The following is a 26,126-nucleotide window of genomic DNA, read 5'->3' on the forward strand; positions in this document are numbered from 1 at the left end:
ATTTCAATTTGAATGTCACAATTTTTTTATTAAATTATTGATGGAATGGTTTAAATTACTTGACTTGTTGAGCACTAGCTTGAAACAACAGTCAGGTAACGGGGTTTTATTCTACTCTATTTTCAATGACTACTGAACATTTCAACATTAGGAAGACCAGCAGTAATGACTGCTTAACTAGTGATCACAGACATAAAAGAAAGCTGCAAAACCATTCAACCTTGAGCGTCATTGCTCCTGTTACAATTAATATCATCAATTTGGTAATAATTCCATGTTAAGTACTGAAGGGTTCAAGGCTAAGGTCTTATCTTTTATTCATTCATGGATGTGGGTGTCACTGGCCAGGCCAGAATTTATTACCCATCCCTAACCACCCAAATGTGTCTACTATATTGCTGTGGGTCTGCGGTCACATGTAGCTCAGACTAGGTAAGGATGTCAGTTCCCTTCCCTTGAGGGCATTAGTGATGGACTTTTCCTGATAATTGACAATGGCTTTATAGTCAACTTTACAGTCTTAATTCGAGATTTTTATTGGATTCAAACGCCGACCATCTGAGCATTTTCAAAAATCTCTGACTTAATAGTCTAGCGATAATACTACAAGGTCATCATCTCCCGTTACACAGAGAATACTGGGAAATGTAATCATCCTGATGGCTGCTCAGAATGCTGAATGATGAGACATTCAGCTGTACATGGGAAGCATTTTGATTCAAACTGAAGTATCTTTTTTTAAATGAATTTTTCCAACAACAATTTCAACAGAACTGCTGACAGAGTTATATTAGTTAGTTAGTTCCTGATTTTCAGTGTTGCATCTTGCGCTTTCATTTTTCACAGAGATGTGTTAATGATAAGAATAAAATGCAAAGTCCCATAGGGATTTCTAAACTTTTTGAAGTATCTTTTGACCCGAATGAGTGGCATGTGACTGTGGCCCTCGGGATTTAAACCCTCTGTGGGTGCCATGTGTGAGTGGGCACCGCACCACCTCCTCATCTTCCAACCCTACTGAGAGCTGAAGTGGGAAATAGAAACTTCTGTACAGAGTGAACTTCTGACATGAAACTAATGCTTATGCGACCACACAGACAGTCTGCTTAAATGTACTGTGCCCAATTTGCAAGAACCTAATATTAACAATGCCTGCATTGTATTTACTAACAAACAGTCAGAGAATTAATAGAGAGCTTACAGCACAGAAAAAGACCATCACATCCGCACCAGTTAAAAACAACTACCTAACTTTACAAAACCTATTTTCTAACATTCGGCCCATAGCCTTGTGTACCTTGGCATCGCAAGTGTGCTTCTAAATACCTTTTAGATGTTATGAATGAATGTTTCTGCCTCTACCACTCTCACGATCCTCACTTTACTATGCAAAGCATTGTTTTGTCAAATCGTTTGTCACAGGTGCCAGTTATCCTGCAGGCTGATTAGATTAGATTTGCTACAGTGTGGAAACAGGCCCTTCGGCCCAACAAGTCCACACTGACCCTCCGAAGAGTAACCTACCCAGACCCATTTCCCTCTGACTAATGCACCTAGCACTATGGGCAATTTAGCATGGCCAATCCACCCTAACCTGCTCATCTGATTAGATTAGATTAGTTACAGTGTGGAAACAGGCCCTTCGGCCCAACAAGTCGACACCGACCCGCCGAAGCGCAACCTACCCATACCCCTTCATTTACCCCTTACCTAACACTACGGACAATTTAGCATGGCCAATTCACCTGACCCCGCACATTTTTGGATTGTGGGAGGAAACCGGAGCACCCGGAGGAAACCCACGCAGACACAGGGAAAATGTGCAAACTCCACAGTCAGTCGCCTGAGTCGGGAATTGAACCCGGGTCTCAGGCGCTGTGAGACAGCAGTGCTAACCACTGTGCCACCATGCCGCCCCGATGTTGAAAGATAACAGATTCTCATTCAGGTTTCCCCTTGTCTGGCAGGCACGTCCCTTAATACCGATGCTAAGGTCACCATGGAACTCTGTAACCACAACAACAGAAGGGATCATGGAGAAAAAGGAATACTGAAATTCACTGAGTGAAAATTGAGCCAGATTTGTTCCTTGGATATCAGGACTGCCCTAGAAAGAGAGACTGGGCAAACTGGGGCCTGTAATCTGCAAAAATAAGAGCCGATCTCATTGAAACCTACAAAATACTTAAAGGGATAGACAGGGTGAATACCAATAAGACATTTCCCCTAGCTGAAGAGTCTAAAACCAGGTGATACACTTTACAAATAAGGACTGTGCTTTAGAACTTCAATGAGGAGATTTCTTTGTACTCCAAGCTTGGTAAATCTTTGGAATTTTCTACCACAGAGAGCTGTGAAAGCTCAGTCTCTGTATATATTTAAAGTAAATGCTGATAGATATCTGATTCTCAATGGTGTAAAGGGTTTTGAGGATGGAATGGGTAAAAGGTGTTTAATTAGTTATGATCATATTAAAATTAGATTAGGTTACCTACAGTATAGAAACAGGCCCTTAGGCCCAACAAGTTCACACTGACCCTCCAAAAAGTAACCCATTCAGACCCATTCCCCACCTCTACCCTATATTTACCCCTGACTAATGCACCTAACACTATGGACAAGTTAGCATGGCCAATTCACCTGACCTGCACATCTTTGGATTGTGGGAGGAAACCAGAGGAAACCCACGTAGACACAGGGAGAATGTGCAGACTCCACACAGTCAGTTACCAGAGGCTGGAATCGAACCCAGGTCCCTGGTGCTGTGAGACAGCAGTGTTAACCACTGTGCCGCCCCATAACTGATCGAGCAGGTTTGACAGGCCAAAATGGCCTTCTCCTGTTCCTATTATCCTACACTGATTCTTTTCATCAATTGGTGTTCCATCTATTCAATGACAATAACATAAGCCTACCCTTTGCATCAAAAGGTCCCGGGTTCAAATACCCCTCTTGGAACTGAGTTCAAATCCAGGCTGACCCTCCTAGTGCAATCTTCACTAAGGGTTCCATGTGCCCTCTTATCCTGATGGATATAAAACATCCCATGGCATTATTCTTGGATGCTCTCCCTGATTCCCTAGCTAATGTTTATCCCTAAACCTAGACACAGTAACTGGCTACCGCCCCATCACAGTTTTTGGGATCATGTACAATCCAACAGTGACTCCACTTCAAAACTATTTCGTTGGCTCCAAGGCATTTTGCAACAGCCTATGGCAACAAAAGACACAACATAAATGCTCAGTCTTTCTTTAAAGTTATGTCTGCAGTATCGAAGGTCCCTATTAGCATGCTCGTAGAATTCAACACAATTCCCATACAGCCAGCCAGCATTTGCAGGCACATTAATCCAAACAGGTATTGCAAAAGCTGACAGTTCAGATCTTGTGTTATGACCAATCCTTCCACAGCACAAGGTTTGTTATCTAAATAATGTGTAGGAAAGCTTTTAGCCAGTGAAGGTTGCAACATTAATTCCGATGTAGCCATACTCTCTCTATACATCTGACCAAAACCAGCCACAGCTGAACCATTTATAAACTGCAGTTTCTCTGATATGGATACCTTCCTGACCAAGATTGTCGTTCTTTTAATAGAATGCGCAATGTTAACCTTGTTTAAAACCATTTACAAATCAATCAACCCTGTTTCAACTTTGTAACTGGAATCCAGTTACTTTAATGCGTTTCTATCAGAATCATTAATTCAGTTGAGTCCCATTTATCAGGTATTCAAAGACAAAAAAATCAGGGGAGAGTTTATTTTTATTTACTGAACCACAAGCTGGAGAAGAAAGTGAGGTCTGCAGATGCTGGAGATCAGAGCTGAAAATGTGTTGCTGGAAAAGCGCAGCAGGTCAGGCAGCATCCAAGGAACAGGAAATTCGACGTTTCGGGCATAAGCCCTTCATCAGGATGAAGGGCTTATGCCCGAAAAGTCGAATTTCCTGTTGCTTGGATGCTGCCTGACCTGCTGCGCTTTTCCAGCAACACATTTTCAGCTCTGAACCACAAGCTGCCTGCTTCCTGAGTGGATTTCAGGGAAACCATTGATTAATTTCAGAACAAACATCGATGGTCTGCTCCTGATCAGATGTGAAAATATTTCACTGGAGAGTTTTTGTGATGAATCTGCTCAATTTGACGTGTTCTGTTGCATGTTATCATGCAAGCCCAACTGCTGAAATACAGATTAAGGTAAGCAAACAGTAAAAATGTACGCACTGGGTGGACATCACTCATACATACAGCACTTCCTGTTTCATGATCACTTTAAATCTCCATCCCACTCCATCTTTCTTGGACATCTCTGTCCGTAGTACTCCTACAATTTTCCAATTACGTTCATGCTGCAAGTTCAAGGAACTGCACATTCCCCTCTCCAGGCTTCTGGGATTATCACTAAGTTTAACAACTTGAGCCCTGTTTGTTGCTTCCCAAACAGCAGCTTTGGTTGATGGAGGATGGCTATCTCAGGGCCCCTGGAGGTGGTAAGGGGTGGTTACTGTTGGGTGGGGGAGTCTGGCCAAGTGCTTGGTCTTTCTCTAACAATACCCAGCTAGGAGGATGTTGCGCACCTACTTTCTCCTGCTCTATCCCATAGTCAGGTTGACCTTCTCTTTTTGCTGGATTTTATCAGCTCCCTTCCCGCTCTGATATTCTGTTGTTGCCATGCATATCTCCTCTTGACCCAGTTTTTCCTTTTCTCTCTCACCCAAGTACCATCTGCTTTTACTGCAGTCATTCCTTCTATCACTTGCTCACCCCTGCCTTTTATCTCATCAGGTTTGTCCTTCAACTGTCTGCAGACCCACTGCTTTCTGTTTGTATAAAAGCTGACAGTCAGTTCTAACGAAAGGTCATTGACCTAAAACTGTAATTCTGCTGACCTTGCCATAGTTGTTGCCAGATCACAGAGAGACTGAATAGTTACAGCATAGGAGGAGGCCATTTGGCCCATTGTGTCTGCACCAGCCATTCTAATGAGAATTTCATTTCATGCCATTCTTCTCCCTATAACCCCACATATTGCTCATTTTTAAATAACTATCAAATTCCTTTATGAAAGTGTTGATTGAACCTGCTCCCACCACATTCTCCGGCAGTGCATTCCAGACCCAAAGCATGCACTGTATAATAAAATTCCTCTTCTGTCACCATTGCTTCTTGTACCAATCACCTGAATTCTCTGCCCTATTATTTCTGATCTTTTAACCAATGGGAATATATTTTCCCTACATACCCTGTCCAGGTCCTTCATGATTCTGATCTCTATTAAATCTTCGCTCTTTCCCACAATCCTAACTTCACCAAACTATCTACTATAAAGTTGGTCATCCCTGGAACCATTCTCTTTAACCTTTTTTGCACCCTCCCTAAGACTTTCACATCTTCCTGAACGTGGGGCATCCAGAGCTGGGATCTGGGGCATTCAGTTGAAAAGAGACCAGTGTTTCATACAAGTTCATCATACTCCCAGCTCTTGTATTCTATATTCTTCTTTTTATTATTATTTCAAGAGGTGCAGGTATCACTAACTAGGCCATCATATGCTGCCTGCCTATCCCTAAGTGGGAGTTGGTGGCTTTGACCTAATATCACTGAATTAGCAAGTCAGTACCTCAGGACAATGTTCTGGGCTCAAAGCCCACAGTGGAATTCAATATCAACTGAAATAAACAGATAGTAAAACGATGACCACTGTCAATTGTTGCAAAAAAAAAGAAAGAACTGCAGATGCTGGAAATCTGAATCAAAAACAGAAATTTTTCTCCGCAGATGCTACTAAAGCAATTGAGATTTTCCAGCAGTTTCTGTTTTTTGTTTCAATTGCTGTCAAAACCCATCTGGTCCACAAAAACCCTTCAGAGAAGGAAATCTGTCACCCTTACCTAGTCTGGCCTGCATGTGATTCCAGGCCCACAGCAATGTGCTTCGCTCTAATTTGTCTTCTGGGCATTATGGGGTGGGCAATAAATTCTGGCTCAAACAATGATACCCACATCCAGTGAACAAATAAAAAAAAGTACCCTTAATAAAGTTAGGTGAACCACCTTCTTGCATTGTTACATACTGCATGCTTATATATATGTCTCTCTCTCAAACTATCCTGCCACTTTCAATGACTCATATACACCCTGCCCCTTTGGAGTTGCACCTATTATTGGATATTGTGTGGCCAGGTTCTTCCTATCAAAATGAATCACTTGATTCTTTTTCATTTGCCACCTGTCTGCCTGTTCCATCTGCTGAGGTGTTTTTGCGGGTCGATACTATCCTGGTCATCATTGACAATCCATCTATGTGTCATATCACCTGCAAGTTCCGAAATGGTGCCTTCAACCAAAGTCTTTGTCATTTATATCTCAGGAAAAGCAAGGCTCACAACAGTGAGCCCACAACAAACCTTCCACCAGCTGGATGAACTGCCATCAATGTTACATTGAGCATTCCCAATATCTTTGTTTCGCTTTTATCAGAGGTCTTCCTTCATTATGGAGAATCATTTGTCCATCTTTGGGAAAGATGGGAGTAGAATGGAGGGAGACACTATATAGCTCTCAAAAAATCACGATGGGCCAAATAGCCTTGTCCTATGATGTTTGCTCCTGTAATCAAAACCTGCTGACAAATGGCAAGGCCAGGACAATGATCAGGAGAATTATGCTGCAGTGGCAAGGTTTGGTGGTAAAGACAAATGGCAAAAAAATGGAAGTAACAAATCATTAGAATCCATCAGCAAACAACCAGCCTTCAGATGTAAGACTGAAAATTCTACTTCCACTGATATGCACAAAGACAGACAAATAGACAAACTGATTTCCATGTATTTCCATTATAGTCTTTCCAAGAATTTCCTTATATTCCTCATTCAGTTTAGACGATAGTTTCACAAATCCACACACAATTGTAAAACTATATATCAGTTAATAACATCATGGAACCTAATTTAAACCAGCCCATTCTATCACAATAGTTATTGATTGTATAAACTGCACATTAAATCATCTAAAACTGACAGGAACACATCGGCCAATTTCATGTTACAATTTGAATCTCCTTCAGGACAAATCTTGTGAAAAATGAACAATTACAATCTACAATTAGATTTGCTTTTCTCAAGCAAAATGAAGCTGCCATTACTGATGTATATTTTAAGTAAAAGTTAGTTGTAATTAACTTGCTTGGTCATGTTATGGCACAACTCTAGATCAAATGAACTTGAGCCCAGCCCTCACCCCCGGCTCAGAGGTAGGGACACTACCACTGTGCCACACAGAAGTTATAACAAAATTGTAATTCATATTAATTGGCAAAATCAATTCGGGGACGTGGTAACGAGGGAAAGCTAATGGTGCACCAGATATTCTTGGAGGAACATATTGTAGGACTCTAATCTAACATATCGGAAATATGGAAAGGTGTGTTTTTGACACCAATGTTCGGATCTGTCCTGTGTTTACAGCATTTTGCGTTGAATTCTTTTTTTAAAAAAAATCACCGTGCACTTCTGAATTTTTTTTTGAGTCAGTAATGACAAACTTGGAATGTGAAATTGCCGCCCTGTCAGAGAGAAGCGATTTTCAATGTGGGGTGAAGGATTTCAGGGGTGGAAGGGGGTGTTCCCGTTCACTGGTTTTGTAAGGGGGCTGGAGAGATAGTTCCAAATAGTGCCGGGATAGCAATTATCAAAGTCCAGCACCAGCTGAATATTGCCGGGAATGGGAATTCTAAGGCACACTCAGCACGCCCTGCCCCAGACAACAATCCGGTGAAAGTGAGTTTAACCTTTGAAATGGACACAGCGTGATCCCATGGATGAACAGGGAGCAGGGCAACAGCAGTGGGAATGGGGGTGAAAAATACCCCTATTCTCTGACACTCTGATCCATTTAATGTAACAGAAATGTTAAATAAGCTGCGATGTACTGCTGGGGAAGGGATAATTTAGCAACTGCCCTCAGTCTTTCTACAGTGTCAGCTAGGTTGACCCCCACATCCCCACTTCTCACACACACCCCTCAGCAGGAGGGGGTCTCGAATAGACACGGCGGGTGGAGGGTATTCAAACAGGGGGCTTCAGAATAATCACCCCATTCAATCCCTACCACTGCATTAAAATCAAAAGAAATCATTTTCCACTTTGCCCCATTCTCTGTTCACTTGGTAAAAGTTAAAACGGAATTGATTGCTTTGTCAAGGGAATAATCCAGAATCTCTTTCGGCTAGTTCTGTTAAAACAAAAAATGTTTGACAAGACTCTGGCTCGCTCCTCGGTATTGATGGTCAGGAAGTGGCCGGTTAACTTCAGAGAATGAGAAGTTATTTGGAGCGTGGTGCGGACCCGGGAGTATTGCTGAGGAAGAGAAGGTGACTGGTGTTTCTTGCTAAGTGTCCTCATGAGGATAGAGCGGGAAGTTTGGACAGACTGTGGGATGGGAGAGGCCAGGGGTCCGCTGTTTACCTGCTGCTGCTGCCGCCGCCGCGGACATGGTTTCCTGAGTCAGTGCTGCCGTCCTCTCCTGGGCATCACAGCCTCGGGGACCGCCCTCACACCCACAATCCGCTCCAGATCCCCGATTCCAACCCGGTCAGCCCCTTCAAGGCACAGCTCGGAGTCCGGCACCCTCCCGGAGCACGGTCAGATTCAAGCCCCAGGTCAGCACCGCTCCCAGTTTCCTGCTGCTCTGCTCAAGCGCTGTCTCACTTCCTCATACTCCGAATATTACACTGTCCGTCACCAGCCCAGTCCTAGTAACAACACAGCCTCAGATATTCTCATACTCACACTCCAAATATTACACTGACCCTCACCAGACCAGTCCCAGTAACTACACAGCCTCAGATATCCTCATTACCACACTCCAAGTATGACATTGACCCCTCACCAACCCAGTCCGAGTAACAACACAGCCTCCGATATCATCATAATCAAACTCCGAATATTACACTGTCCCACACCAGCCCAGTCCCAGCCACAACACAGCCTCAGATATCCCCATACTCACACTCCGAATATTACACTGTCCCCTAACCAGCCCTGTACCAGTAACAACACAACCTCAGATATCTTATACTCACACTTCGAATATTACAGTGTCCCTCATGAGCGCAGTCCCAATCACAACATAGCCTCAGCTATCCTCATACTCACACTCCGAATATTACACTGTCCCTCACCAACCCAGACCCAGTAACAACACAGCCTCAGATATCCCCATACACACACTCCAAATATTACAATGTGCCTCACAGGCCCAGTCCCAGCCACAACACTGCCTCAGATATCCTCATACCCAAACTCTGAATATTACACTTTCCCCTCACTAGCCCAGTCGCATTCACAACAAAGCATCAGAGATTCCCATACTCACACTCCGAACATTACACTGTCCCTCAGCAGCTCCGTCTCAGTAACAACACAACCTCAGATATCCTCATTGTCACATTCCAAATATTACACTGATCCCTCACCAGCCCAGTCCCAGCCACAATACAACCTCAGATATCCTCATACTCTCTTTCCAAATATTACACCTACCCCTCGCCAGCCCAGTCCCAACCACAACACAGCCTCAAATATCCTCATACTCACACTCCATACATTACACTGTCCGTCACCAGCCCAGTCCCAGCCACAACACAGCCTCAGATATCCCCATACTCACACTCCGAATATTAACTGTCCCCTCACCAGCCAAGTCCCAGTAACAACACAACCTCCAATATCCTCAGAGTCATACTTCGAATATTACACTCTCCGTCATGAGCCCAGTCCCAGAAACAACACGGCCTCAGATATCCTCATAGTCACACTCCGAATATTACACTGTCCCTCACCAGCCCTGTCCCAGTAATGACACAACCTCAGATATCCTCATAGTCACACTCCGAATATTACACTGTGCCTCACCAGCCCAGTCTCAGTAACAACACAACCTCAGATATCCTCATACTCAAACTCTGAATATTACACTATCCCCTCACCAGCCCAGTCGCCATCACAACAAAGAATCAGACATTCCCAAACTCACACTCCGAACATTACTGTCCCTCAGCTGCTCCGTCCCAGCCATAACGCAACCTCAGATATCCTCATTGTCACATTCCAAATATTACACTGTCCCTCACCAGCCCAGTTCGAGCAACAACACAGCCTCAGATATCCCCATACTCTCACTCTGAACATGACAATGTCCCTCAACAGCCCAGTCCCAGTAACAGCACAACTGCCGATATCCCCATAGTCACACTTCAAATATTACACTGTCCTTCATGAGCCCTGTCCCAGAAACAACACAGCCTCAGACATCCATGTACTCACACTCCGAATATTACACGGTACCCTCACCAGCCCAGTCCTAGTAACATTGCAGCCTCAGATATCCTCGTACTCACATCCGAATATCACACTGTCCCCTCACCAGCTCAGTTCCAGCCACAACACAGCCTCAGATATTTCCATACGCTCACTCCGAACATTACAATGTCCCTCACCAGCCCAGTCCCAGTAACAACACAACCTCAGCAAACCACATACTCTCACTCTGAATATTACACTGTCCCTTCACCAGCACAGTCCCAGTAAAAACACAACCTCAGCGATCAACATATATTCACTCCGAATATTACACAGTTCCCTCAACAGCCCAGTCCCAATAACGAGGCAGCCTCAGATATCCTCATACTCAAACTCCGAATATTACGCTGTCCCCTCGCCAGCCCAGTTGCATTCACAACAAAGCATCAGATATTCCCATACTCACACTCCGAACATTACACTGTCCCTCAGCAGCTCCGTCTCAGTAACAACACAACCTCAGATATCCTAATTGTCACATTCCAAATATTACACTGACCCCTCACCAGCCCAGTCCCAGCCACAACACAGCCTCAGATATCCTCATAGTCACAGTCCGAATATTACACTGTCCCTCACCAGCCCAGTCCCAGTAACTACACAACCTCAGATATCCTCATTGCCACACTCCAAGTATGACATTGACCCCTCACCAACCCAGTCCGAGTAACAACACAGCCTCAGATATCGTCATAATCAATCTCTGAATAATACACTGTCCCTCACCAGCCCAGTCCCAGCCACAACACAGTATCAGATATCCCTATACTCACACTCCGAATATTACACTGTCCCTCACCAGCCCAGTCCCAGTAACAACACAACCTCAGACATCGATGTACTCACACTCCGAATATTACACTGTCCCTCACCAGCTCAGTCCCTGTAACAACACAACCTCAGACATCGATGTTCTCACACTCCCGAATATTACACTGTCCCCTCACCAGCCCTGTACCAGTAGCAACACAACCTCAGATATCCTAATTGTCACATTCCAAATATTACACTGACCCCTCACCAGCCCAGTCAGGCGGCACGGTGGCACAGTGGTTAGCATTGCTGCCTCACAGCACCAGAGACCTGGGTTCAATTCCCGACTCAGGCAACTGACTGTGTGGAGTTTGCACGTTCTCCCCGTTTCTGCGTGGGTTTCCTCCGGGTGCTCCGGTTTCCTCCCACAGTCCAAAGATGTGCAGGTCAGGTGAACTGGCCATGCTAAATTGCCCGTAGTGTTAGGTAAGGGGTAAATGTAGGGGTATGGGTGGGTTGCACTTCGGCAGGTCGGTGTGGACTTGTTGGGCCGAAGGGCCTGTTTCCACACTGTAAGTAATCTAATCCTATAGTCACACTTCAAATATTACACTGTCCCTCACAAGCCCAGTCCCAGCCACAACACAGCCTCAGATATCCTCATAGTCACAGTCCGAATATTACACTGTCCCTCACCAGCCCAGTCCCAGTAACTACACAACCTCAGATATCCTCATTACCACACTCCAAGTATGACATTGACCCCTCACCAACCCAGTCCGAGTAACAACACAGCCTCCGATATCGTCATAATCAAACTCCGAATATTACACTGTCCCACACCAGCCCAGTCCTAGCCACAACACAGCCTCAGATATCCCCATACTCACACTCCGAATATTACACTGTCCCCTAACCAGCCCTGTACCAGTAACAACACAACCTCAGATATCTTATACTCACACTTCGAATATTACAGTGTCCCTCATGAGTGCAGTCCCAATCACAACATAGCCTCAGCTATCCTCATACTCACACTCCGAATATTACACTGTCCCTCACCAACCCAGACCCAGTAACAACACAGCCTCAGATATCCCCGACACACACTCCAAATATTACACTGTGCCTCACAGGCCCAGTCCCAGCCACAACACAGCCTCAGATATCGTCATAGTCATACAACAAATATTATGCTGTCCTTCTCCAACCCAATCCCAGTAACAACATAGCCTCAGATATCCCCATACTTTCACTCCGAAGATTACACTGTCCCCTCACCAGGCCAGTCCCAGCCACAACAGAGCCTGAGATTAGTTCACTCTCACAACCTGAATATTACACTATCCCATCACCAGCCCAGTCCCAACAACAAAACAGCCTCAGATATCCCCATATTCACACTCCGAATTTTACACTGGCCCCTCTCCAGCCCAGTCCCAATAACACCACAGCAAAAGATATCCCCATACGCACTCTCCGAATATCACCAGCCCAGTCCCAGCCACAACACAGCCTCAGATATCCTCATACTCAAACTCCGAATATTACACTGTCCCTTCACCAGCCCAGTTCCAGCCACAAAACAGCCTCAGATATCCCCATACACACACTCTGACCATTACACTGTCCCTCAGTAGCCCAGTTCCAGTAACAACACAGCCTCAGATATCCTTGTACTCACATCCGAATATCACAATGTCCCCTCACGAGCCCAGTTCCAGCCACAACACAGCCTCAGCAATCCACATACTCTCACTCTGAATATTACACTATCTCCTCACCAGCCCAGTCCCAGTAACAACACAGCCTAAGATATCCCCATACTCACACTTGAACATTACACTGTCCCTCAGCAGCCCAGTCCCAGCCACAACACAAGACATACTCATACTCACACTCCGAATATTGCACTGTCCCCTCACCAGCCCAGTCTAAGTAACAATACAACCTCAGATATCCTCATAGTCACACTTTGAATCTAACACTGTCCCTCATGAGACCAGTCCCAGAAGCAACACATGCTCAGATATCCTCATACTCACAATCCGAATATTACACTGTCCCTCACTAGCCCTGTCCCAGTAACGACACAACCTCAGATATCCTCATAGTCACACTCCGAATATTACACTGTCCCTCACCAGCCCAGTCCCAGTCGCAACACAGCTTCAGATATCCTCATATTTACATTCCGAACATTACACTGTCCCTCATCAGCCCAATCCCAGTAACAACGCAGCCTCAGATATCCTCATAGTCACACTCCTAATATTACACTGTCCCCTCACCAGCCCAGAGCCAGCCACAACAAAGCCTCAGATATCCCCATACTCACACTCCGAATATTACACTGTCCCTCACCAGCCCAGTCCCAGAAACAACACATGCTCAGATATCCTCATAGTCACACTTCTAATATTACATTGTCCCCCACCAGTCCAGTGCCAGCCACAACAAAGCCTCAGATATCCTGATACTCACACTCCGAATATTACACTGTCCCCTCACCAGCCCAGTCACAGTTACCACAAAGCCTCAGATATTCCCATACTCACACCTGCCTAATCACAGCCACAACAGAGACTCAGATATCATATAGTCAGAGACATACACACCTGTCAGAGTCAGAGACACATGCCGACCAGAGACAATGACATGCACACATATATCACAGACAGAGATACACTTACCTGTCAGTCAGAGACACACACCTGTCAGACACAGAGAACACAGGCTCAGATATCATATCGTCACAGACACACACCTGTCAGAGTCAGAGACACACACCTGTCAGACACACACACACATATATCAGAGACAGAGACACACACACACGTCAGAGACAGAGACGCACACACGTCAGAGACAGAGACACACATGCCAGAGACACACAGACATATATCAGAGACAGAGAGACACACACACGTCAGAGACAGAGACACACACTTGTCAGAGACAGAGACACACAACACATGCTTAGATATCATATAGTCAGAGCCACACACCTGCCAGAGACACACACACATATATCAGAGACAGAGACACACATGCCAGGCACATACACATACACATATCAGAGGCAGACAGATACACACACACATGTCAGAGACAGAGAGACACACATATCAGAGACAGAGACATACACACACATCAGAGACAGACACACACATGATAGACACACACATCAAAGACAGAAACAAATGTGAAACACAGAGACACGCAAATCAAACATAGAAACACGTGACTGACACACATTTGGCAGAGATATGCATGTCAGAGACACATACATAGAGACAGAAATGCATGACAAAGACAGATATACACTCCTATCAGAGATAGACACACATCAAATATAGAGACACACATGACAAGAGACATATTTCAGAGACAGAAACACATATATGACAGAGACAGAGACATACAAGTAGAGCCATACAGCACAGAAACAAACCCTTCAGTTCAACCAGTCCATGTCAAACATAATCCCAAAACAAACTTGTCCCACCTGTCTGTTCCTTGCCCATATTCCTCTAACCTTCCTTTTCATGTACTTATCTAAGTGTCTTTTAAACATTGTAACCTTGTCCGCATCCTCCACTTCCTTGAGATGTTCAATTCACACATAAACCCTCTGTGTAAAAAAATTGCCTGTCATGTATTTTTAAACTCTCTCCTCTCACCTCAAAAATATGCCCTCAGTCTTGATAAAGACATTACATCGAGGATAAAGACACTACCATTGTGTTCGAGACGAACACACACAACAGAGACAGGAGCACATATGACAGAGACAGGCTCACTTGACAGAGACATACACATCAGAGACACAAACACATGACAGACAGACACTTGTCAGAGACAGAAACACACGTGACAGACAGACACACATGACAAAGACAAAGACACACATGTCAAATACAGAGAAACCCACATGATAGAAACAGAGTCACACATGACAGAAATGGAGACACACACACGTCAGAGACAGAGGCACATGTGTCAAATACAGAGAGACCCACATGACAGAAACAGAGACACACGTGACAGCGATGGAGATGCACACATGTCAGAGACAGAGACACAGACACGCACATGTCAGAGACAGAGACACACATGTCAGAGACAGAGACACACATGTCAGAGCCACATACATACATATCAGAAGCAGACATATTCATATGCGAGATGGAGACATACACCTTACAATATAAGATCCTAACACATGCATGTCAGTTCCAGAGATACAGATCTCATATATTACAACCAAACACATGAATGGTAGAACCAGATGTACATGTATTACAGTTTCGAATCAGATGTCTGTTTGTCACATGCAGACATTTGTTTAAAAGCCAGAGCCACGCCTGTTACAAATGCAGACATATACGATGTTACATAAGGCCTCATTACACACACAATAGAGAGCCTGTTACATACATGTTGTGTGTAGACTTATTTCAGATGCAGCTATAAAATATTCCATTTACACTTCAGTTTTCTGTGACTGTGATCATCCAATTCACTGCACTTCTGTTTTTAGAAACAATGCAACTGAAGTGGAACAGTGCATGAAATAACTGAGTAGAAAATGAATTGTGCATTGCACCTAAATGGCACAAACAGATTGGCCCCTACCCATCTGATTCCATTTTCGGTAGTCAACTTTACCTTCAACGTCATTCTCTCCAGATAGCTTAGTGTCCACGCTTTATTTTGTTGACCCCCAGAGACCGTTGTCCCCAAAGACTCCATGGCACTCTTTGTCCCATCTCACAACACCTTTGTTTCTACTGTGTCTTTCAGATATTCTTGCCTCTGTCTTCCATCCACCTTGATAGCCCACTCCTGCATACCCCACTCTGTCATTGCCATTGAAACCAGTTCTCAGTTCCTCAAATTGCAAGCATGCAATGCTGACAAATATGATCCATGGCTGGAGTTATTGTAGTGGTTCTTTGTGCTCGAGTGACATTATTGTTACACCACCAAAGAATTTACAAAATATTACAAATGTAAGTTTCTATATCCAGTGAGTGTCACCTATGTTACCTTTGTGCTTTCAGTAGCTTTTCATTTGTTTCCACCATACTATGTGCACTGTGAAGGACTGTTTGGAGCTGGCAGCATTTAACATGGTATACAGCTGGGCTTTAAATACAGCACTGGGGTTATGAATCTTGAAGGGGCTTGGCAGCACAGAGTACATCCATTGCTGCTGAGTAAATGATAACGTGGGCACAGTGCCTTGGGAGCGTGGTGCATAGATAATGAGGTGAGTAGCAGAGAATTGCATGAGAAAATTCACTGGAGCTCACAGAGAGAAACCCTCTGTGATACTGAATGAATGCTGAGCCAATGTTTGGTAAAATTCATCCCATAGTTTTGGGAAAGAGAAATCATGCTTAACCGGTTTATTGAAGTTCTTTGAAGAAATTACGTATTGTGGATGAGGGGAGCAGGGTTATTCTTAGATTTACAGAAGGCGTTTCAAAAAGTCATATCAGAGGTTACTTTCATAGAATCCCCACAGTGTGGAAACAGGCCCTTTGGCCCAACAAGTCCACACCAACCCTCCGAAGAGTAACCTTCGCAGACCCATTCCCCTACCTTATTATCCTATATTTACCCCTGACAGTGTACCTAACCTACACATCCCTGAACATGATGGGCTCTTTAACATGGCCAATTCACCTAATCTGCACGTCTTTGGACTGTCGGAAGAAACCGGAGCACCCAGGGGAAACGCAGACAGACACAGGGAGAATGTGCAAATTCCACACAGTCAGTCGCCCAAGGCTGGAATCAAACCTGAGGCCCAGGTGCTGTGAGGCAGCAGTGCTAACCACTGAGCCACCATGCTGCCCATGGAGATTAAAAGCTCCTTGTGCAAGGAGCATATCAGAATGGATATAAAATGAGATGGCTAACACAATGCAATGCAGGCATAAATGGTTCCTTTTCTGGTTGGAGGGTGGTGGATCATCGGGATCGATGCTGAGGCCTCAACTCTTCCCAATTTATATAAATAATTTGGATGAAATGATAGAAAGTATGGCTGCAAAATGTTCTGACAGCTTAAAGAAAGGCAAGAAAATAAGTTGTAAAGAGGACATAGGGAGATTAGAAAGGCTAAAAGATTGGCAAGGATTTAACAAATGGATCATTATCTGAGAAAATATGGAATTGTCCATTTTGACAAGAAGAATAAAAAAGAAGCATAGTCTGTTAATGGAGAAAGATCGCAGAATCCTGAGATGGTCTGTCTTCCGTTGAATCATGAAAGTTAGTATGCAGGAACAACAAGAAATTAGGGCAGCTAACAGAATGTTATAATTTACAAAAGTAGGAAAACTATACTCTACTCATTGGTCTCCCTATTTAAAGAAGGATGTCAATGCATTGGAGGCAGTTCAGAGGAGGTTTTCCACACCAGTCCTGGAATGGATGGGTTGTCTTATGAGGGAATTTGGACAGACTAAGCTTGTATCTACTGGAGCTTAGAAGAGTAAGGTGTGACTTGATGTAAGATCTTGAGGAGTCTTGACAGGGTGATGTGTGGATGATGTTTCTCTTTGTTGGACAAACTGGAATTCTGGGTGACTGTTTTAAAATAAGGGATTGTCCATTTAAGACTGGAGAATTTTTTTTTCTCAGAGTCTTAAACTTTTGGAACGGTTTTCCTTAAAAAGGTAGAAGAAGCAGACTCGTGAATACCTTTAAGGCAGGATGGATAGATTTTTGATCAGCAAGAGGATGAAAGATTATCTGAGTAGGTGAGATAGTGAAGTAGTTAAATCATCCATTAACATATTTGATGGTGGAGCAGATTCAAAGTGCTGAGTGGCTGACTCATATCTCTAATTTGTCTGTTTGGTTAGTCATATGGTAGCTGAAAAAGAAGGTTGAGAGTTCCGTATTGTTTAAGAAAGCAGCTCACACCAGGACAATTAGGGATACGCAAAAAATGCTGATCCAGCCAGACACACCACATCCTGGGAACAAATAAAACCGCTGTCTGAAATCTTTGACACAGCTAGTTGTGAGGATCAAAAATGGCATCTGAGGACTATGGCAAAGTTGCACTGTCCAGTAACATTCATCATTATGGAATGGTGATTGCATGATGACAGGTTGGCTCATATCCAAGACAATGTGGAATTTTCAAAGACTTTTCCCCTTCCGAAATGGCATGAAACAGGGCTGTTGAGTGTTTTCAGAGAGATGTTATCCACCAAGCTTTCTCCAACATTGCACTTTAAAAACGTATGTACACTTCTCCTGGGGTTCATCATAAATGAGACATCAGAACTCCAGTGAGAACACTTTGGCACCTGCTACCTGATATCAGTGAGAGAGTAACAGTAAGATACTGCTGGAAATCCCAAACCACACCAAGAATGCTGGAGAAATTTAACAGGCTTCAATGTTCCAAAATTGAAGCAGAGTCTTTGGACTCAAATGTTAACTCTGTTTCTCTCTCTACAGCGGCTGTGAGACCTGCTGATTTTCTCCAGCATTCTGTGTTGTACTATGAAATGTCTGTAATCTGTAAATTTGCAATTTCTCAACAAGAACAACATGAAATATGTTATTCATTGATGATAACATATTTCATCATATCAAATTTCCTTGAGTGATTAGAAGCTTTATTATCTGTACCTATATCTGTAGCTGAGTAGACATGTAGGCAAGCTGTTTTAGAAATTATTCTAAAATCCAAAGGGAAGACGAAGACCTTGGGTCCAACCAATCGAACTAAACAATGATCTCATTTTACAGATAACATCAAGACATCTTCAAAGAATCAAAAGGGCTGTGAAACCAAACAGTCCAGTTTTGTGATTTGTATTGGTCACAGAGTCATAAAGTCATACAGCACGGAAATATGCCCTTCAGTTCAACCAGTCGATGCCAAATTAAACTAGTCCCAACTGTCTGCTCCTGGCCCATATCCCTCCAAACCTTTCCTATTCAGGTATCTATCCAAATGCCTTTTAAACATTGTAATTTTACCCTCAGGCAGTTCATTCCACATGCCAACTGTCCTCTGTGTAAAAAAAATTGTCTCTCATGTCTTTTTCAAATCTCTCCCCTCTTAAAAATGTGCCCCCTCCCTGCCCCGAGTCTTGAAATCCCCTAACCTAGGGAAAAGACAACTACCATTAGCTCTATCTATACCTTTCATTATTTTATAAACTTCTATCAAATCATCTCTCAATCTCCTATGTTCCAACGAAAGATGTCCCAGCCAATCCAAACTTCCTTTATAACTCAAACCTTCCATACCCGACAACATCCTGGTAAATCTCTTCTGAACCCTCTTCAGTTGATGATATCCTTCCTATAACTGGGAGACCAGAAGTGGACATAGTATTCCAGAAGAGGCCTCACCAATGTCTTACATAACCCCAACAACACTTTCCAAATCCTATACTCAAAGGACTGAGCAATGAAGGCATGCCAAATGCCTGTCTATATGTGACGCAAACTTCAAAGAATTATGTATCTGCACCTGTAGATCCCTCTGTTCTACAATACTACCCAAGACCCTACCATTAACTGTATAAGCCCTATCCTTCTTTGTTATACCAAAATGCAATACCTCGTATTTTTCCAGATTGAACTCCATCAGCCATTTTTCAGCCTGTTGACTCATTTGATCAAAATCCCTTTGTAATCTTAGAACACCATATTTACTGTGTAGAGTTTGCACATTCTCCCTGTGTCTATGTGGGGTTTCTCCCTGTGTCTATGTGGGGTTCCTCCCACAGTCCAAAGATGTGCAGGTTAGGTGAATTAGACATGCTAAATTGTCTATAGTGTTCAGGGATGTGTAGGTTAGATGCATTAATCAGGGGAAATGTAGATTAATAGGGGAGGGAAATGGGTCCAGGCGGATTACTCTTCGAAGAGTCGGTGTGGACTTGTTGGGTCAAATAGCCTGTTTCCACACTGTAGAGATTCTATGATGATTCAAACCTTTAACACAATGGTAATCCCAGTCAATGTTCGGAAAACTAAAATCTCCCATTATTACAGCCTTATTATGCTTACATATATCTGAGATCTCACTCCATTCTTGTTTCACAGTGTCCCTTTACTATTGGGGTGCCTATAGTACAATCCCATCAAAGTGATCTTTCTTATTTCTAATTTCTATCCATATATTTTCACTGGACAATTTTTCAGAAATATCTTCTCTAGTTACAGCTGTAATGTATTCTTTAATCAAAAATGCCACTCCCTCTCATTTCTTGCCACCTTATTATCCGTCCTGCAGTATCCAAAACGCAGCACATTGAGCTGTCAGTCTTGTCCATTGCTCAGCCAAGTTATGACCTCCCAATCCCATATTTTTAGATATGCCCTGAATTCATCAGCCTACCTTTAAAATCTCTTGCATTAAAACAAATACTTCAGGGCATTACACACTCTGACTCTCCCATGTCTTTCTTTTCTAATTGATGTGCTCTCTTCACATTCAGAATCTTCCCCATCAAAACCCTTGATTTGTACTGCTTAGACACCTTTCCCCTTCTCTATACTTCTTCTTTTAAAAGGGTGGTATGATGGCTCAGTGGTTAGCTCAGTGCCAGGGACCTGAGTTCAATTCCCACCTTGGGTGACTATCTGTGTGAAGTTTGTCGGTTCTCCCTGTGTCTGTGTGGGTTCCCACCCACAATCCAAAGATATGCAGGTTAGGTGAATTGGCCATGCTAAACTGTACATAGTATTAGGTTAATTAGTCAGGGGTAAGTATAGGGTAGGTGGATGAGTTACTCTTTAGAGGGTTGGTGTGGACTTGTGCCAAATTGCTTATTTCCATACGGAATCAGTATAAAGTCTCCCTTAATGGAATGAGCAAATTCCTCTGCTAACAGCACGGGCTGGCACGGTGGCTCAGTGGTTAGCACTGCTGCCTCACAGCACCAGGGACCCAGGTTCAATTCCTGCCTTGGGCAACTGTTTGTGTGGAGTTTGCACATTCTCCCCGTGTCTGCGTGGGTTTCCTCTGGGTGCTTTGGCTTCCTCCCGCAGTCCAAAAATGTGCAGGTGCGGTAAATTGGCCGTAGTGTTTGGTGCATTAGTCAGGGGTGAATGTAGGGGAATGCGTCTGGGTGGGTTGCTCTTCAGAGGATCGGTGTGGACTTGTCGGGCTGAATGGCCTGTTTCCGCACTAGAGGGAATCTAATCTAAAAAACTCACATTGCTCCCTTTTAAGTTCAGGTTAGAGGCATCCTTTTTTGAACAGATCTTTTCTATCTGAAAAGAAATTCTAATTATCCAAAAACCTGAATCCCTGAACAATACACCAGCTCTTCAGCCATTGATTTATCTCCCTTACCCCATGGTTCCCTCTCCTTCATTTGAGTTTGCCATTGGGAGTAAACCAGAAATTACTATTTTTAAGGTTTAATTTTGTAATCTTCTACCTAATCTCTTAAATTCGCTCTGTACAGCTTTAATATTTTCCCTAAAAATGTATTCCTGAGATGCTGCCTAACCTGCTGTGCTTTGACCAGCAACACATTTGCAGCTGTGATCTCCAGCATCTGCAGACCTCATTTTTTACCTAAAAATGTATTTCCTACCAAGGTGCACAATAGTTTCTGGCTTCTCAATCTCGCCTCTAATAACGTGCTTGAAACGGTTAAGGATGTCCTTAATCCTAGCATCAGGAAAACAGCAACTTACACTCACTGCCATAGAATCCCCTGTCTACGCCCCTGACAGAAGAGCTCCTATAACAATAATTCTATTTCATTTTGTCAAATGCTGCTTAACAATAAGAATCATTCCAAGTGTCCAAAGACTGAGTGGCCCTTCCATTTTCTCTCGCTCTCTTTCTAACACACACACACACACACACACACACACACACACACACACACACACACACACACACACACACACACACAAAAACAGATATGAGTGGAGTGAAAGGAAATCATCAGGAAAACATAGTTCCACATCAATTCAGTTGTTTTTATTGAAGGGAATAGTGTCTCTTAGGAAAATGGACACTTAGAGTGATTCTTATGTTAAGCAGCATTTGACAAAATATAATACAAATATTGTTATAGGGACTCTTCTGATTGGGACAGAGACAGGTGATTCTGTGGCAGTGAGTGTAAGTTGCTGCTGTCCTGATGCCAGGATTAAGGACATCCTTAAATGCTTCAATGGGTGTGTGTTTGCGTGCGTGTGCCAGGGATTTTTATAAGGGATAAATTTTTAAGTTACATAAAGTAGAAATCAGTTTCTTTTACTGTCGATGTTTAAGTCAGATGTATTACAAAAAACTTTTTTTTAACAGCTACTGAAGAAGCTGGTATGGTTTGCTTTTGTCCTGGATAGCAGTCAGTCAGAGGTAAGTTAGGATTTTGGTAGTTTCATTGAATTTTTACCTTTGTAGCGACTCCCGGAAAAGCAGGAGTTGATTTTCACTGCAATATTCCAGTCAGTTGTGTAAACTACTGCAAGTGACTCTTTGTGGGACTTAGGAATCATAGAACCCTTTACAGTGTGGAAAGGGGGTCATTTGGCCCATCATGTCCACACCAACTCATGGAAAGCACTGCACCCAGTCCCTTGTCCTATTCCCATTTCTCTGCAGGTACCATGGTTAATCCACCTAGCCTACATGTTCCTTGGACACTATGGGCAAGTTAGCAAGGCAAATTCACTAACCTGCGCATCTTTAGATTGTGGGATGAAAACAGCGGAAACCCACACAGGCATGAGGAGGATGTACAAACGCCATGCAGTCAATCGCCTAAAGCTGGGATTGAACCTGGGTCCCTGGTGCTGTGAGACAGTAGTGTTAACCACTGAGCCACTATGCTACTTGTAAAGAACAGTGCCAAAGCTGATATCATGAATGGACTCCTTCACTTTCATTCAAGTCTCCCCACTATCTTAGAGAATTGTCTCATATCTTCATGTGCCTCCCAATACTCTTCCTTATATATAACCCACATCTAGTTTCTGCCCATACCCCAGCCCTCAGTAGCTCCAGCTATGTGATTATGGCTGGATTTGTCCTAACAGACTGGAAGCATCAACTCTCTTTCTCTTGCAATGCATGCTGCCGGACCTGCTGAGTATTTACAGTTTTGTTTTGTTTTTGTTTCACTTTTTTAGGATCCACTGTATCTTGCTTTTATGATGGTTACTAGCCCTCCTGTCACTCAGAGTGCATAAATTAGGAAGTTACTCCATCTTCATGAAACAGACCCTCTTTTTACCAACGCCAGCCTTGCCCTACTGACTGCCTGGCATTAACACCTCCTTCCTCCATTGTCCTAAGACTGCCAGGTTGGCCACTCTAGCCCAAGAATGGCTCCACCTTCTGAGCATTATGTGATCTTTTCTCTTGTTAGATGAAGAATTTTACAAATTCTACTTATTTTCAGATTGACTTTATCCACAGGAGCCTCAGCCATTTATTCACCGTGCAATCCTGATGCTGAAATAGAACAAATCAAAGCCAATCTGCAGGGTAATAGCTACGTTGATCATTCTTGCTAAATATCTTACAAACTCATGAATGGGCCTAAAGATGTTACCTTTGGTGCTGAAAAAACCCCCATATTATCTCATATTACCTCATATGGGGGTTAAAGTGTTCCAAACATTTGAGAAACAGGTGGAGGTAGCTGTTTCACAGTGGTACTAGGCAGTAGCACCACAAATGGTGTTTACCATTAATATGATTCAATTAAGCTAAACAGACTAATTAATTTTGACTAATTAATGTGGTATATGCATTTTAGTGTTAGTGTGATAATGGGTATACAAGTCACAAGTCCCCAAGACTAAACATCCAAGGATATGTCACCTATCAAAAAGACAGCAGGTGGGCAGAGGGGGTCGGATTGCCACCCGCCCCGGTAAGAAATGAAACTAAATCAATAGCAAGAAACAATGTATGGTCAGATGGTGTAGAATCTGTGTAGGTGGAGTTAAGGAACCATAAGGTAAAAAGAAAAACCATAATGGGAGTTCTGTACAGGCTTCCAAACAGTAATCAGGATGTGGGGCACAAGATATACCAGAAGATAGAAAAGGCCTGTATGAAAGACAAGGTTACAGTATTCATGGGGGATCTCAATATGCAGGTGGATGAGGAAAATCAGGTTGGTAGTGAATCACAAGAAAGGGAATTTGTGGAATGTCTATGAGATGGCTTTTTGGAGCAGCTTGTGGTGGAGCCCACTTGGGAACAGGCAATACTAGATTTAGTGTTGTGCAATGAGGCAGACTTGATAAGGAAGCTTAAGGTGAAGTGCCTTAGGAGGCAGTGACCATGACATGATAGAATTTACTCTGCAATTTGCAAGGGAGAAGGTGGAATCACATGTAACAGTATTACAGCTGGATAAAGGCAACTACAGAGGCCTGAGTAGAATTGACTGGGAGGGGAGCCTAGCAGGAAAGACAGCGGAACAGCAAAGGCAGGGGTTTCTGGGAGCAATTCAGGAGACACAGCAAAAATTCATCATTAGGAAAAAGAAGCATGGTACAGGGAGGATGAGGCAACCGTGGCTAACTAGGGAAGTCAGGGACAGCATAAAAGCAAAAGAGAAAGCATAAAATGTGGTGAAGGGCAGTGGGAAATCAGAGGATTGGAAAACTTACAAAGACTAACAGGGGGCAACAGGAAAATAAATAAGGAGGGAAAAGATTAAATATGAGGGTAAGCTAGCCCGTAATGTAAAAAATGATTACAAGAGTTTCTTTAGATATATAAAGGGTGAAAGAGTGACAAAAGTGGACATTAGGCCATTGGGAAAATGATCCTGGTGAAGTACAATGAAATGGTGGAGGAAGTGAACAAGTACTTTGTGTCAGTCTTCAGGGTGGAAGACAGGAGTAACATCCCAAAAGTTCAAGAGAATCATGGGGCAGAGGTGAGTATGGTGACCATCACCAAGGAGAAGGTACCAGAAAGACTGAAAGGGCTGAAGTTGGTTAAATAACCTGGATCAGATGGGCTACACCCCAAAGTTCTGAACAAGGTTGCTGAAGAAATAATGGAGGCTCCAGTAGTAATCTTTCAGGAATCGCTGGACTCAGGCACGGCCCGAGAGGATTGGAAAATCACTGATGTAACCCCTGGTTAAAAAGGGAGTAAGGTAGATTACTGGCTAATTAGCCTGACGTCAGTCGTGGGTAAGAGTCTGGAGTCCATTGTGTCGGCTGAGATTTCTGAATACTTGGAAGTGCATTGAAAAATAGGACAAAGTCAGCATGGTTTCATCAAGGGGAGGTCATGCCTGACAAATCTGTTAGAATTCTTTGAGAAGGTAATGTGCAGATTAGATCAAGAAGAGCCAATGCATGTTATCTACTGGATTTCCAGAAGGTCTTTGACATGATGCCTCACAGGAAGCTACTGAGTAAGATAAGAGCCCATGGTATTAGAGACAAGATGCTAACATGAATAGAGGATTGGCTGTTTGGCAGAATGCAGATGAAAGGGTCCTTCTCAGCATGGCAGCTAGTGGTGTTCTGCAAGGATCAGCATTGGGACCACAACTTTTCACTTTATACATTAATGAACTAGATGGTAGAACTGAGGGCATTCTGACTAAGTTTGCAGATGATACAAAAATAGATGGAAGGTCATAAAGTATTGAGGAGGTGGAGAGACTACAGAAGGATTTGATTAGAGTGGTGCTGGAAAAGCACAGCAAGTCAGATAGCATCTGAGGAGCAGGAAAATTGATGTTTCGGGTAAAAGTCCTGATGAAGGGCTTTTGCCCGAAACATTGATTTTCCTGCTCCTTGGATGCTGCCTGACCTGCTGTGCTTTTCCAGCACCACTTGAATGTTGACTCTAATCTCCAGCATCAGCAGTACCCACTTCTGCCTTGCAGAAGGATTTGAACAGGTTAGGAGAATGGGCAAAGAAGTGGCAGATAGAGTACAATGTGAAAAAGTGTGAGGTCATGCACTTTGGTCAGAAGAATAGGGGCATGGACTATTTTCTAAATGGGGAGAAA

General features: G+C 43.4%; 1 protein-coding gene across 3 annotated transcripts in view; it reads right to left on the bottom strand.

Annotated features, from left to right (window-relative positions):
* The window catches only part of pik3ap1 (phosphoinositide-3-kinase adaptor protein 1), a 102,087-nt gene extending 93,435 nt beyond the window's left edge, over positions 1-8,652 (bottom strand). For all 3 annotated transcript variants that reach the window (XM_060854279.1, XM_060854280.1, XM_060854278.1), the window contains exon 1: positions 8,467-8,652. In XM_060854279.1, the coding sequence (XP_060710262.1) occupies positions 8,467-8,494 (28 nt within the window). In that variant the 5' untranslated portion in view covers positions 8,495-8,652. The remainder of the gene's footprint in view (positions 1-8,466) is intronic.
* Positions 8,653-26,126: the final 17,474 nt, after the last annotated feature.

Source organism: Hemiscyllium ocellatum, chromosome 43 (genome assembly GCF_020745735.1).
Source record: "Hemiscyllium ocellatum isolate sHemOce1 chromosome 43, sHemOce1.pat.X.cur, whole genome shotgun sequence".
Classification (NCBI taxonomy): domain Eukaryota; kingdom Metazoa; phylum Chordata; class Chondrichthyes; order Orectolobiformes; family Hemiscylliidae; genus Hemiscyllium; species Hemiscyllium ocellatum.